Raw genomic sequence first — 16,187 nt, 5'->3', positions numbered from 1 at the left:
ATCATTTAAAAAATCAAAAGAAACAGCTTTCATGACTAACGTAAGTGAATATCTTAAATGAAGATCTAGCAACTCAAGGACCTTACGAGGTCATGAATAATAATTATGATGAAAACCACGTAGCAAAATGCAAAAATCATTAGGGAAAAGAATGGAACACAAAACAATACCTATAATATAACTATACAATTCCATTATGTAAAAAATTGAGTAGGTATATACACGAAGTCAGGAAGTGAACATTAAAAAGTTTTAAAAGTCAGGTTTTTTATAAAAATATGATAGAAGAGTATCCTTAAACTTTTCTATTGATGTTTACAGATATCTGTTCTTTTTTTTTTTTCTGAGACGGAGTCTCACTGTTGCCCAGGCTGGAGTGCAATGGCATGATCTCGGCTCACTGCAACCTCCGCCTCCCGGGTTCAAGCGATTCTCCTGCCTCAGCCTCCTGAGTAGCTAGGATTACAGGCGCCTGCCGCCGCACCCCCGCTAATTTTTATGTTTTTAGTAAAGACAGGGTTTCACCATGTTGGCCAGGCAGATCTCAAACTCCTGACCTGAGGTGATCCACCCGCTTGGGTCTCCCAAATGCTAGGATTATAGGTGTGAGCCACCGCGTCCAGCCCTATTTTCATCCTACATTACTAGCCACCTACCTCATTGTCAAATAAAATCTACCGTCTACTCTATGTCTCTCTCTCTCCCTCTTTTTTTATTTTTTGAGACAGAGTCATGCTCTGTTACCCAGGCTGGAGTTCAGTGGTGCAATCTCAGTTCACTGCTGCCTCCGGCTCCCAGGTTCAAGCAACCCTCCTGCCTCAGCCTCCCGAGTAGCAGGGACTACAGGCACGTCCTACTACACCTGCCTAATTTCTGTATTTTTTTGTAGAGAAAGGGTTTTGCCACATTGGCCAGGCTGGTCTTAAACCCCTGACCTCAGGTAATCCACCGGCCTCGGCCTCCCAAAGTACTAGGATTACAAGCGTGAGCCACTGCACCCAGCTACTCTATGTTTTTCATATTTCAGACACTGCTCCCATTTTAAACCAGAAACAATCTTGAGAAGTAGATTTTTTTTTTCTTTAATTATCATTATTTTTTAGATGGGGTCTCACTATATTGCCAAGACTGGTCTCAAACTTTTAGGATCAAGCAATCCTCCCACCTCAGCCTCCTGAGTAGCTGGAAGTACAGGTATGTACCACTTTACCACTTTACCCAGCCTGGAAAGTGGATTTTTTTTTTTTTTTTTTTTTTTTTGAGATGGAGTCTCACTCTGTCACCCAGATTGGAGTGCAGTGGCACGATCTCAGCTCACTGCAACCTCCGCCTCCCCGGTTCAAGCAATTCTGCTGCTTAGCCTCCTGAGCGGTTGCGAATATAGGCATGTGCTACCACGCCCAGCTACTTTTTGTATTTTTAGTAGAGACGGGGTTTCACCACGTTGGCCACGATCGTCTCAATCTCTTGATCTCGTGATCCGCCCACCTTGGCCTCCCACAGTGCTGGGATTACAGGCATGAGCCACCGCGCCCGTCTGGGAAGTGGAATTTTTTTCATCAGAGGCAAGGAAACATCCAGTGTGCCCAGTAGTTCTCAAACTTTTTGGTTTCAGGATTCATTTGTGATCTTAAAAACCAGAAGTCCTCAAAATCTGTTATGTAAGTTTTACAAATCAGTATTTACCATATTAGAGATTAAAACTCAGAAGTTTTAAATATTTAAATTAATTTTTAAAAATTAATAACATAGGCCAGGCACAGTGACTCACACCTGTAATCCCAGCTACTTGGGAGGCTGAGGCAGGAAAATCGCTTCAACCTGGGAGGCCGAGGTTGCAGTGAGCCAAGATCACACCATTGCACTCCAGCCTGGGTGACAAGAGTGAAACTCTATCTCAAACAAAAAATCAATAACATACCCATCAAAAAGCATCACAAACACATTGTAAATAAAATAAAAATTGTTTAGTAAGAGGAGAACTCACATTGTTTTACATTTTCACAAATCTCTTTAATGTCTGGCTAAATAGAACATGGCTAGTCACATAACTTGCCTCTGCATTCAGTCTGTTGGGATATATTGAGTAAAGCAGATGAGGAAAATTCAGCTTCACACAGATAAGCAGTTACAAAAGGAAGGAGTATTTTAATAACATTTTCAGGTAACTGTGCATATTCTTTTAATACTGTACCAAAATTTGACAAGTGGCAGTTTATGAAACTTAAAAGTTAATCGCAGTATGAAATCTGAAACCATAACAGTGATCTTCTTTTTCTTTTTGAGACAGGGTCTAGCTCTATTGCCCAGGCTGGAGTGCAATGGCACATTCTCGACTCAGTGCAACCTCCACTTCCCAGGTTCAAGCAATTCTCATGCCTCAGTCACCTGAGTAGCTGAGATTACAGGCGCATACCTCCACACCTGGCTAATTTTTGTATTTTTAGTAGAGACAGGGTTTCACCATGTTACTCAGGCTGGTCTCAAACTCCTGGGCTCAAGCGATATGCTTGCCACGGCCTCTCAAAGTGCTGGGATTACAGGTGTGAGTCACCACATCCGGCCTATAACAGTGATCTTTCATACTCTGTTACATTTGTTATCTTACACTTTGAGTAAATGGTAAACTAGTAATTTGAAAAATGAAAATGACATTGCATTTTATATCATCAAAAAACCATATTTGTTAATATCACTTCTCATCTCATCTCAGGAAAGTATCAGAAACTGTTAGCCTCATAGTGGTGGACTCAGATTTTCCAAAATTCCTATTTTTCATTAGTAAATTCAATTTTTGTCATCGGCAACAAACACTGTCAATTGTTCTCCTTGAAGTGACTGGCTCACTTCCTTCACTTTTGCAAATATAGTTGCCAAATATGCAAGTCTAAATAATCACAGTTTGTCAGTCATTCTCAAGTAAAAATAGTGTTCCATAAAAAAGCAGTTATTTTAACTCATGACTCAAAGTATTTCACAAGGACTTTTCTTTCCTTTTGGTTTTTTTTTTTTTTTGAGACAGAGTCTCACTCTGTCACCCAAGCTGGAGTGCAATGGTACTATCTCAGCTCACTGCAACATCTGCCTCCCGGGTTCAAGCAATTTTCCCTGCCTTAGCCCCTGACTAGATGGGATTACGGGCATCTGCCACCACACCTGGCTAATTTTTGTATTTTGTAGTAAAGATGGGGTTTTGCCATGTTGGCCAGGCTGATCTTGAACTCCTGACCTCAGGTGATCTGCCCGTCTTGGCCTTCCAAAGTGCTGGGATAACAGGTGTGAGCCACCGTGACCAACCCACAAATACTTTTCCTTGAGTAAACCATCTTTCTTCAGCATGCAGCAGATATGCTTTACGCATACTTCCCATTTCATCACACAGACTTTTTTCTTTTTCTTTTTAGATGGGGTCTCACTCTTGCCCAGGCTGGAGTGCAGTGGCACAATAATAGCTGACTGCAGCAGCCTCAAACTCCTGGGCTCAAGCAATGCTCCCACCACCTTAGCCTCTTGAATGGCTAGGACTCACAGATTCAGACCACCAATCCTGGCTAATTTTTTTTTTTTTTTTTTAAAGAGATGGGAGCCAGGTGCAGTGGCTCACACCTGTAGTCCCAGCACTTTGGGAGGCTGAGGCAGGTGGATCACAAGAGGCCAGGGGTTCGAGACCAACCTGGCCAACATGGCAAAATCCCATCTCTACTAAAAATACAAAAATTAGCCAGGCGTGGTGGTGCACACCTGTAGTCCCAGCTACTCAGAATGCTGAGGCACAAGAATCACTTGAACCCGGCAGGCAGAGGCTGCACTGAATTGAGATCATACCACTGCACTCCAGCCTGGGTGACATGGCGAGACCCTGTCCCCCGCCAAAAGAAAGAAAGAAAGAAAGGCTGGGCACAGTGGCTTACGCCTGTAGTCCCAGCACTTTGGGAGGCCAAGACAGGAGGATCACATGAGGTCAGGGGTTCAAGACCAGCCTGGGCAACATGGAGAAACCCTATCTCAACTAAAACTACAAAAAAATTAGCCAGGCATAGTGGCATATTCCTGTAATCTCAGCTACTCAGGAGGCTGAGGCAGGAGAATCACTTGAACCCGGGAGGCAGAGGTTGCAGGTTGCAGTGAGCCAAGATTGTGCCATTGCACTCCAGCCTGGACAAGAGCAAAACTCTGTCTCAAAAAAAAAAAAAATTTTTTTTTTTTAGACATGGGGAGTCTCAGGCTGGATGCAGTGGCTCACATCTGTAATCCCAGCACTTTGGGAGGCTGAGGCAGGTGGATCACCTGAGGTCAGGAGTTTGAGATGGGAGGTCTCACTTGGTTGCCCAGGCTGGTCTAGAACCCACGGCTTCAAGCAATCCTCCCACCTTAGCCTCCCAAAGTGCTGGGATTATAGGCACGAGCCATCATGCCCAGCCAGACTTTTTAAATAATGTATATTCTAAAGGATTGAGAGTTAAGTGAAACTGGCATTTTATTTTACTGTGCAGGCATGTTGGTGAAGAACTCAATGATAATCAGCTTATTCTAGTGTTTTTCCCTTGATTCATGCTAAGGCACGAGCAATTTAACCCTCCATTGCCTCTGTACCTCCTTAGAGACCCAAGGGTCCACAGGCCACACTTAACAAATTTGTGAGCTAGCTGAAATGGCTTCTTAAATAGCTAATATATAGCCAAGCCAAGATTTAAACTAAGTTGTATCTGACCTGAAATCTACAACTCCTCACTATATTACACAGCTTCAATGCTTCTCAGCACAACATGCTTGTTAACATGTTTATTCATACTCAAAACCCAATCCTGCAATTCCAGAACAGGCCCCGGAGGAAGATAAGTCCCAAAGGATATATTTTACATCATATTTAATCAGTAAATAGCTATTTAGAGGCTCAAATCCCATGTTTCTGATGAGTAATAATTTTGTGTGTGTGTTTTTGTTTTTTGTTTTTTGAGACGGAGTTTCACTCTTGTTGCCCAGGCTGGAGTGCAATGGCGCGATCTCGGCTCACCACAACCTCTGCCTTCCAGGTTCAAGTGATTCTCCTGCCTCAGCCTCCCAAGTAGCTACGATTATAGGCACCCGCCACCAAGCCTGGTTAATTTCTGTATTTTTAGTAGAGATGGGGTTTCACCATGTTTGCCAGGATGGTCTCAATCTCTTGACCTCGTGATCTACCCACCTCAGTCTCCCAAAGTGCTGGGATTACAAATATGAGCCACCATGCCCCGCCTTTTTTTTTTTTTTTTCAGACGGGGAGTCTCACTCTGTTGCCCAGGCTGGGGTGCAATGGCACGATCTCGGCTCACTGCAACCTCCGCCTCCTGGTCTCTAGCGATTCTCCTGCCTCAGCCTCCCGAGTAGCTGGGATTACAGGCACGCACCACCACGCCTGGCTAATTTTTGTATTTTTAGTAGAGACGGGGTTTTACCATGTTGGCCAGGCTGGTCTCAAACTCCTGACCTTGTGATCTGCCCGCCTCGGCCTCCCAAAGTGCTGGGATTACAGGCGTGAGCCACCACGCCTGGTGCAATTGTTTTTAAGGAACATATACAACATAAACAATTGTTAACAGTTTGGTGGTGGTCTTAAAATAACATGTACAACAGAAACCCAAATTAGTTTCAAATCTCAATCTGCCCTGCAGTGGCTGTGTGTGAGTTTGGGCTATTTCTTCAATCTTTCAGTCTCCCCTTTCATTGTCTACAAAATAATACTATCTAATAGGACTCTTGGGGAAAAAACTGATGCAGAATATGTGAAAAAGTACTTTGTTAATCTCAAAACACAAGATAAATGTTAGCAATAACTGTACATTTGACTGAAGGTATATATAATACAAAAGTTCAATTTTATGCTTCTAATTTTAGTAGCTCGAGGTTGGTCTCTAACTTTCTGACCTTTGATCGTGGCTGTAATTCACATCTTAAAAAGTCCTTGATAACACAGGTAACCCCTCAGTTTTAACACTACAACTGAGGGAAAACATGACTTGGTTTATTCCAGTTTTCAGGAATGTGTTAAAACACTGCTTATATTAATATCCTTTATGTTAGCAAAATACAAATGTTTATTTTTAGAGAGAAGTTACACAGAAATTTTAGGAAATCAATTCCTAAAGTCTACTCTAAAAAACTGTAATTTTAACAGATTAAAGATGATGTAATGGGACCTCTATCTAGGAGGTGATGACATGCAAGTGTCAGATTTTTTTTTAATCTCAACTGATGCAGAAAACACCTTGAAAAACCAAAAAATCAGCCTGTAAGTAGCCAAAACAAGATTTTACTCGTGGAGCAGTCCCTAATCAGAGCCAATTTACACACATTTCTGCTCATTTACACAGTCACATTTAAGGCAGGGAAATTGCACAGGTGACCGTAAGTCCTGTTGGCATCCTTTAAAGACTACACTGTTTTGCAATGTATTATTAAGTCTTACAGCCCCAACTATAGTGTATGCATATAGCACCTCTATGAGTAATCTGTTCAGCTTTCATTTCCCAGTGAAAAAATTCTACAAATATACATGAGGCTAAACACTGACAACAGAATCTAAACATGAGGAATGCCCTTCCTGTTAATGCTTTGAAAAAAAATTTTTTTTTTGACAGAATCTAACTCTGTTGCCCAAGCTGGAGTGCAGTGGCACAGTCTTGGCTCACTGCAACCTTCGCCTCCCAGATTCAAGCGATTCTACTGCCTCAGCCCCTTGAGTAGCTAGGATTACAGGCACGCACCACCATGCCCAGCAAATTTTTTTGTATTTTCAGTAGAGGCGGGGTTTCACCATGTTGATGAGGCTGGTCTCAAACTCCTGACCTCGCGATCCAGCAGCCTCAGCTACCCAAAGTGCTGGGATTACAGGCATGAGCCACCATGCCAGGCACTGCTTTGAAATTCTTACAAACACCCAGCAGATGAGAAATTGAACTAAATATTTTCTAGTTCATTCATCAGTGATTTGCTGTGACATCACAGACCAACAATTTTATTTTTCTGTACCTTTGCTATTCTCATTCCCACTAAAGAAATGATACATTTTCAACAATATATGACAGGAGAACAGAAATTAACTGAATGAAAAAAGTACCTAACACCAAAACATCTCCTGTTAATCATAGTTATTATGAGCAGTATATGTTTGTACTTTTTATTTTCTACCCACTCCCAACCCCACCATTCCACGAAATATTATTCACTTCACAAATGTAATATCAACAAACTCCATAACTAATTTGACCACTGCTTTTATTCACCAAAAATGTAAACCAGGAATCATTAATGTCACAGAGACTGAGGCAACCTAGCTTACCACCAGTTGTGTTTGTTGATGTTGTTGTTAATTTTGCAGCACATGTGAAAACACACGTAGATCATGGACAGTACAAAACTTAAAAATCTGCTCATGAAATTTTACCTGTCCATGTATATCTCCACACACTGTTACTGGTGTTGATACTGGCTGAACATTTGACTCTTCTAAGAGCAGGTCACAAACATAGTCACACAGCCGCTGTAAAAAGAGAAAAAAAAAGGCAAACATTTACTACAACATCAAAACTAAAGATAAAATACCAAAAAAGAAAAATACCAGGTCTAATACTTAGAAAGCCCAAGTATATTTTTTGATTGGAAAGGAAAGTACCCTGTGATAATTCAAGTGTTGGATTTCTGCCAGCTGTCATACAGAATTCTTAATGCAATGCAAACTACCTACAGAGACACTAGGCTCTAGGAGACAGACAGCTTTACAAGAACTGTAAAATGATGCTTTTCACCAAAAACAAACAAACAAAAAAAAAAAACCTTTTTTTTTTTTTTGAAATGGAGTCTCACTCTATCTCCCAGGCTGAAGTGCAGTGGCACAATCTCGGCCCGCTTCTACCTCTGTCTCCCAGATTCAAACAATTCTCCTGCCTCAGCCTCCCAAGTAGCTGGGGTTACAGGCGTGTGCCACCACATCCAACTAATTTTTGTATTTTTAGTAGACACAGGATTTTACCACGTTGACCAGGCTGGTCTTGAACTCCTGACTTCAGGTGATCCACCTACCTCAGCCTCTCAAGGTGCTGGGATTACAGGCGCCTGCTCGGCCAGTAGAAAGTTTTTATCCGGTAATTTTAAAAGTAAATTGCAAACCACAGACTAACCATTTGACCCAGCAATTGTAGTCTTGGCAATAAAAACATGTTCAAAATCTGTGTATAAATACTCACAGAAGCCTAATTCATAATAGCCCAAAACTAGAAACAAATCAGATGTCCTTCAATGAGTGAATGGTTAAACAAATTTCGGTACATCCACACCATGTACTACTACTCAGCAATAAAAATAAATGAATACTGCCACACAACAACCTGGATTCGCCTCAAGGTATTTGTGTTGAGTGAAAAAACAAAGTCAAAACTATCCCAAAAGGTTATACACTATGTAATTCCATTTATATAACATTCTTTTTATCCTTTCTTTTTTTTTTCTTGAGATGGAGTCTCGCTCTGTCGCCCAGGCTGGAGTCCAGTGGCGCAATCTCAGTTCACTGCAAACTGCCTCCCAGTTCAAGTGATTCCCGTGCCTCAGTCTCCCAAGTACCTGGGATTACAGGCGCACACCATCATGCCCAGCTAATTTTTGTCTTCTTAGTAGTTTCATCATGTTGGCCAGGCTGGTATCAAACTCCTGACCTTAGGTGATCCGCCCACCTCGGCCTCCCAAAGTGCCGGGATTACAGGCGTTGAGCCACTGCGCCTGCCCGCGTTTAAATGACATTTTCTTTTTTTTTTTCTTTTTTGAGACGGAGTCTCGCTCTGTCGCCCAGGCTGGAGTGCAGCGGCGGCGCAATCTCGGCTCACTGTAAGCTCCGCCTCCCGGGTTCACGCCATTCTCCTGCCTCACCCTCCCGAGTAGCTGGGACTACAGGCGCCCGCCGCCACACCCAGCTAATTTTTCGCATTTTTAGTAGAGACGGGGTTTCACAGTGTTAGCCAGGATGGTCTGGATCTCCTGACCTCGTGATCCGCCCGCCTCGGCCTCCCAAAGTGCTGGGATTACAGGCGTGAGCCACCATACCCAGCCAAGCCATTCTTTTTGTTAAAGGAACTCTAAATGTTTGCACTTCAAAAATATTTGTCCACTGAAAGTAATCAAACCAAAAAATGTCATAGAAAGCATATGATTCTCACGCCAACATTCTGGAAAAGGAATTATACATCCCTGCTAAATACAGGGAACTGGAGGTCTCAGGTGGAACCTTCCTTCCTACCTGAGACCAGTTTGAACTATTGCCAGAGGCTTATTGGATTTTATGATAGATGTGCCAAGAAAGGAGAAATTAACAAGCATAATGAAATTACTTTAAACATTAATTAAGGAATCTAAATGCTACAATCTCATTAATATATGGGAAACACTTTAACAGTTACAGCTACAACAATAGCTACACAGTAGCAAGAACAGAACTCAATGGGAGGGGGAGGAGAAAAAAAGGGCTCCCAAAAGAAAATGAGGGGAAATAGAGTTGTTAATTTTCTACACATGATACAAAAAATCAGAAAACTTCAAAATAAAATGATTTGCCTTTATTCCTAGGGTAAGTTCCTGATCTTCAAATAGCACCTCAAAGGTAAGATCCTCCTTTTGGCCTGGAATCCTTCTGGCCTTGAGTCCCTGAGTAGCTAGCTCCTGTTTGTGTTGAATTTTCCGCAACACCCAGGTGCTTTAACAAACAAATCCATGGTCCTGCCATATAATACATCCATCACTCATTAAAAAAATAACAAAAACAGGCCAGCCATGGTGGCTCACACCTATAAGCTCAGCACTTCAGGAGGCTGAGGCAGGTGGATCATTTGAGGTCAGAAGTTCAAGACCAGCCTAGCCAACATAGCAAAACCCTGTCTATACTAAATACAAAAATTAGCCAGTCAGTAGAGGCATGCACCTGTAATCTCAGCTACTTGGGAGGTTGAGGCAGGAGAATCGCTTGAGCCTGGGAGGTGGAGGTTGCAGTGAGCCGAGATCGCACCACTGCACTCCAGTCTGGGTGACAGAGTGAGAACCTGTCTTCAAAAAAAAAAAAAAAAAAACCCAGGCCGGGCGCGGTGGCTCAAGCCTGTAATCCCAGCATTTTGGGAGACCACGGCGAGTGGATCACCTGAGGTCAGGAGTTCAAGATCAGCCTGGCCAACGTGGTGAAACCTCGTCTCTACTAAAAATACAAATAATCAGCTGGGCATGGTGGCAGGCGCTGGTAATCCTGTACTTAGGAGGCTGAGGCAGGAGAACTGCTTGAACCCATGAGGCAGAGGTTGCAGTGAGCTAAGATCACACCATTGCACTCCAGCCTGGGTGACAGAGTGAGACTGTCGTAAAAAAACAAAAACAAAAGCAAAAAATAGATGCTGGTGAGTGAAAAAATGTTTCTGAACTTTGAGCCTTGAACTTTATACTGAAAGATGTTCTCTAAGGTTCCATCAGAATTATAAAATTCTGGTTTGCATTAGAAATTACCTATGCCAAATTTCTCGCTTGACTCAGAAAATAAGACTAAGATGTTACTTAATCTTAGCAACAGATCTAGAATCCAAGTTTCCTACCACTTTCCACTATACTACATTGAATATTTAGTTGTTCAATGCAACAAATATTTATGGAGTGTCTAGTATGTTACCAGGTATTGTTCTAGATAAAAAGTAAATAGCAATGACCAAAACAGACTAAAAGCTCTGCTCTCAAGGGGCTTACGTTCTAATAGAATGAGACAGACAATAAATAAGTAAAATGTGTTAACAGTAACTTGCCAGATAGTGATATCAAGGAAGTATAGAGAAAACAGACACACTAGAAGAGGGAATGGGGTGCTGGGGTGGAGAGTAGGTGCTGTTATTTTAAAAAGAGATAGTATGAAAGCCTTATTGATAAAGTGAATTTTTAGCAAAAATCTGAAGGAGGTAAGGCTATGGGGACACAATATTGCAGGCAGAGAAGTAAAGACCAAAAGCCCTGATGTGAAGCATGCTTGCTGTCTAAGAAACATCACCAAGGCTGGTGTGTTTAGAGTTAACTGAATGAGAAGAAAAACAGGAGAGCATCACAGAATTATTTAGGTCACTGGTGGTAAAAATAAGGACCTGGGCTTCTACTGAGTGTAACAGGAAGCCATTAGAAGTTCTAGAGCAGAAGACTGACATGATCTTAAGTCAGCTGTGTTGAAAACGAACTGGCCAGGTGCAGTGGCTCACACCTATCATCCCAGCACTTTGAGGGGCCGAGGTGAGCATATCACTTGAGCTCAGGAGTTTGAGACCTGCCTGGGCAACATGGCAAAACCCAGTCTCTACAAAAAATACAAAAACTAGCTGGGCATGGTGGCATGTGCCTGTAGTCCCAGATACTTGGAAGGCTGAGGTGCAAGGATCACTTGAGCCCGGGAGGTCAAGGCTGCAGTGAGCTGAGATTGTGCCACTGCACTCCAGCCTGGGTCACAGAATGAGACCCTTTCTCAAAAAAACAAGAAGAGAGAAAAATGATTGATGGTGGTGGAGGGGTGGCTGGGCTGGGGTTGGAATGGGGACAAAGGAGTAAGTAGGGAGAGCAGTTAAGTGTCTTCTATAATAATCTAAGTAAAAGTTAACTGGTTTGGACAGGGTAGTAAAAGTAAAAAACAGGGAAAATAGATTCCACATGTTACCTGAATGTAGCATCTGCTAGATTTATGACCAACTGGATACAAGGTATTAAGAGAAAGTAAAGAATCAAGGATGACTCAGGGTTTCTGGCTTAAACAGTTAGAAGGCTGGAAATAATCATTACTGAGACAGAACTCCAAGGAAAGTAGATTTTTTATTGTGTTTTTTCACCCCTGTAAATAGACTTTATTTTTTAGAGCAGTTTTAGGTTCACAGCGAAATTGAGCATTAAGTACAGCGTTCCCTTGCTCGGCACAGTAGCTCACGCCTGTAATCCCAGCACTTAGGGAGGCAGAGGCAGGAGGATCACTTGAGCCCAGGAGTTCAAGACCTCCCTGGGCAATATAGAGAGACCTCGTTCTCCATAGAAAGGAAAAAAAAAAAAACAGAAAAGAAAAAAAGTACAGTTTCCATATACCCCCGCCCCTTCCCCCAGACAGCCTCCCCACATCAACATCTCACATCTAAGTGGTACGTTTGTTACAAATCATGAGCATACACTGACACATCATTATCATCCAAAAGCCATAGTTTGTTTAAATTAGGGTTACTCCTTTTGTACATTCTATAAGTTTTGACAATTGTATGACATGTACCTACCGTTATAGTATCATATAGAGTAGTTTTACCTATTCAAACTTACCTCCCTCCAACCTCTGAAAACCACTGATCTTTTTACTGTCTCTATAGTTTTGCCTTTCCCAAAATGTCATATAGTTGGAATCATACATACATAGCCTTTCCAGGTTGGTTTCTTTCATTTAGTAGTATGTATTTAAGGTTCTTCCATGTCTTTTTATGGCTTGATAGTTCATTTCTTCTTAGCACTGCATAATATTTCATTGTCTGGGTATATTACAGTTTGTTTATCTATCCACCTAGTGAAGGACATCTTGGTTCCTTCCAAGTTTTGGCAATGAATAAAGTGGCTATAAAAATCTGTGTACACGTTTTTGTAGGAACATAAGTTTACAACTCATTTGGGTAAATATCAAGGAGCAGGACTGCTGGATTATAATACAGTAAGAGTGTGTTTAGTCTTATAAGGAACTGCCAAACCATCTTCCAAAGTGGCTGTACCATTTTGCATTCCCATCAGTAATGAATGAGAGTTCTTGTTGCTCCACATCTTCATCAGCACTTGGTACTGTTAGTGTTCTGGATTTTGGCCATTCTAATAGGTAGATAGTAGTTATCTCATAGTTGTTTCACTTTGCATTTCCCTAATGATACAGGAGGTAGAGCATCTTTTCATATGCTTATTTGTCATCACTATATCTTCCTTGATGAGGTGTCTTTTGTTCATTTTGGGGGGCATATATGTATTTATTTTTCTTTATTATATCTTACTAATATTCTTTAAGGCACAAACCAGGTGAGTAGGCTACAGCAAGGAAATCTTAGAGAGTTAAGAAACCACTATGGGCCGGGCGCGGTGGCTCAAGCCTGTAATCCCAGCACTTTGGGAGGCCGAGACGGGTGGATCACGAGGTCAGGAGATCGAGACCATCCTGGCTAACACCGTGAAACCCCGTCTCTACTAAAAAATACAAAAAAACTAGCCAGGCGAGGTGGCGGGCGCCTGTAGTCCCAGCTACTCGGGAGGCTGAGGCAGGAGAATGGCGTAAACCCGGGAGGCGGAGCTTGCAGTGAGCTGAGATCCGGCCACTGCACTCCAGCCTGGGCAATAGAGCGAGACTCTGTCTCAAAAAAAAAAAAAAGAAACCACTATGACACTTCCCGGTATTATCTTCAGTGATGCTTCTTATCTTTATTCTGGGACTCCAGGTAATACTCAGCTCCTACAGCTACCACAAATGCAGCAAATTCCCATTTCAATCTTTGTAATAATGTACCAACAAAGGAAACATTTCTGCGAAGCCACCCACGTATCTCCAAGCTTCATTGCAGCCCAATAAATCCCAAAGCCCTCCTGCAGCCAGCTTCTTCTGGACGGTTTTTACTGGTGTCCCTTCTATCTTCCATTGTTTATAATCTGGAAGTTCCATTTTACGATCTCCATGTTCATGTCCATGTCCATGGGCCACGTCTTGCAAGACTGTGAGAATTGAGGAAAACATATTGTGATATGCCTTCCACTTTCACACCTAGGTGGTGAGAATGAAATTTAGCACAACCACTCTGAAAAACTGGCATGATGTGACAGCAATTTCCTTTTGTCCATTTTTTAATCAGATTGTTCAGTTTCTTATTGAGTTTTAAGAGTTCTCTGTAGGCCAGACACGGTAGCTCACATCTGTAATCCCAGCACTTTGGGAGGCCGAGGAGGTCAGATCACCTGAGTTCAGGAGTTCAAGACCAGCCTGACCAACACAGAGAAATCCCGTCTCTGCTAAAAATATAAAATTAGCTGGGCATGGTGGCACATGCCTGTAATCCCAGCTACTCTGGAGGCTGAGGCAGGAGAATCGCTTGAACCCAGGAAGCGGAGGTTGAGGTGAGCTGAGATTGTGCCACTGAACTACAGCCTGGGCAACAAGAGCAAAACTCCATCTCAAAAAAAAAAAAAAAGGTTCTCTGTATATTTTGGATAACAATACTTTATCAGCTTTTTTTTTTTTTTTCCCAAATATTTTCTCCCAGAACATAGATCATCGTCTCATTCTCTTGACAGGGTCTTTCACAAAGCAAAAGCTTTTAACTTTAATGAAGTCTGGCTTATCAACTATTTCTTTCAAGAGCAGATTGTTTAGGTTTGGTTTGGAGGGTGGGGAACCACGAATATAATTTTTTATTTTTTATTTTTATTTATTTATTAGACCGAGTTTAACTCCTCTCTATGGAGGCTGCCCCACGCACCAGCCTCACCAGGTCCAGGGGCTACCTAGGCATGCTCCCTCCTCTGAGGCTTTATACTCTCTGTTCACTGAGTCAAGAACACTTTTCCTTAGACATGGAATTGGCTCTCTCTCTCTTCATCCAGCTTTCCTTTGCTTTGTCACTCAGGCTAGATAGAGTACAATGGCGTGATCTTGGCTCACTGCAACCTCCACCTCCCAGATTCAAGCGATTCTCCTGCCTCAGCCTCCCAAGTAGCTGGAAATACAGGCACTGGTCTCTAACTCCCGACCTCAGGTGATCCACCTGCCTCAGCCTCCCAAAGTGCTGGGATTACAGGTGTGAGCCACAGCACCCGGCTGGCCTGTATTTTTTTACAGCCTTTCATAACTACCTCCCTACTCCTCATCTTGACAAAACTAAAAGCCTGTTTTTTTTTTTTTTGAGATGGAGTCTCGCACTGTCGCCTGGGCTAGTGTGCAGTGGGGTGATCTCAGCTCGCTGCAACCTCCGCCTCCCAGGTTCAAGCAAATTCTCCTGCCTCAGCCTCCCGAGTAGCTAGTATTACAGGTGCCTAGCACCACGCCTGCCTAATTTTTTGTATTTTTAGTAGAGGTGAGGTTTCACCATGTTGGCCAGGCTGATCTCAAACTCCTGACCTCAAGATCCGCCCACCTCGGCCTTCCAAAGTGCTGGGATTACAGGTGTGAGCCACCATGCCCAGCCAAAGCACTGCTCTTTTTAGGTTAGCTAAAAGCAATTAATACTTTGAAATTTGTTTTTCTAATACTATACAATTTTAAAATTAAAACACTACAATAATGTTTTTAAGTACCTATCACAGGGTCTTCCCTACCTTCTTTGGGTATAACACCTCACTCAGTTAACATCTGCAATATTTTCTCATGTAACCTCACCAAACGTTCTCAAAGAATTCCACTACCAGTGGGACACAGTGGCTCACACCTGTAATCCACCTGTAATCCCAACACTTTGGGAGGCCAAGGCGAGCGGGGTCAGGAGTTTGAGACTAGCCTGACCAACATGGTGAAACCTCGTCTCTACTAAAAATACAAAAATTAGCCGGGCGTGGTGGCACGCGCCTGTAGTCCCAGCTACTCGGGAGCCTGAGGCAGGAGAATGGCTTGAACCTGGGAGGCGGAGGTTGTAGTGAGCTGAGATCGTACCACTGCTCTCCACCCTAGGCAACAGGGCGAGACTTTGTCTCTGAAAGAAAAAAAAAAAAAAAAAGAATTCCACTACCACCAAGGTTCTTGCAGAATCAAGAAGCGCTTTGCTATAATCTGTACAAGAGTAGGAAGAATTTTCTATTTTGTTTCCAAGTCAGCTGCCCATGTTTCAGGTTGTCAGTCACTGGAACCATTTACACTCCCTTTCAGATTTCACTTCTTTTAAGAACAGGCCTGGCTGGGTGTAATGGCTCACACCAGTAATTCCAACACTTTGGGACTGCTTCAGCCCAGGAGGTTAAGACCAGCCTGGGAAACATAGTGAAACCTCAACTCTACAAAAATATTTAAAAATTAGCAGGGCATGGTGGCGTGTGCCCATGGTCCCAGCTACTCAAGAGGCTGAGGTAGGAGGATCGCCTGAGCCTAGGAGGTTGAGACTACAGTGAGCTGTGATCACCCTGGGCAACAGAGCAACACTGTCTCACCAGAAAAAAAAAAAAAAAAA

At 42.7% G+C, this 16,187-nt stretch overlaps 1 protein-coding gene across 2 annotated transcripts in view; it reads right to left on the bottom strand.

Annotated features, from left to right (window-relative positions):
* The window catches only part of PPP6C (protein phosphatase 6, catalytic subunit), a 47,861-nt gene that overhangs the window by 16,836 nt on the left and 14,838 nt on the right, over positions 1 to 16,187 (bottom strand). For both annotated transcript variants that reach the window (XM_011931384.1, XM_011931385.1), the window contains exon 2: positions 7,424 to 7,519. In XM_011931384.1, coding sequence (XP_011786774.1) covers positions 7,424 to 7,519 — 96 coding nt within the window. The remainder of the gene's footprint in view (positions 1 to 7,423; positions 7,520 to 16,187) is intronic.

This window comes from Colobus angolensis, unplaced genomic scaffold (assembly GCF_000951035.1).
Source record: "Colobus angolensis palliatus isolate OR3802 unplaced genomic scaffold, Cang.pa_1.0 Scaffold9, whole genome shotgun sequence".
Lineage (NCBI taxonomy): Eukaryota > Metazoa > Chordata > Mammalia > Primates > Cercopithecidae > Colobus > Colobus angolensis.
The sequence above is the reverse complement of the archived record's forward strand: the minus strand, read 5'-3'. Positions and strand labels throughout refer to the sequence as shown.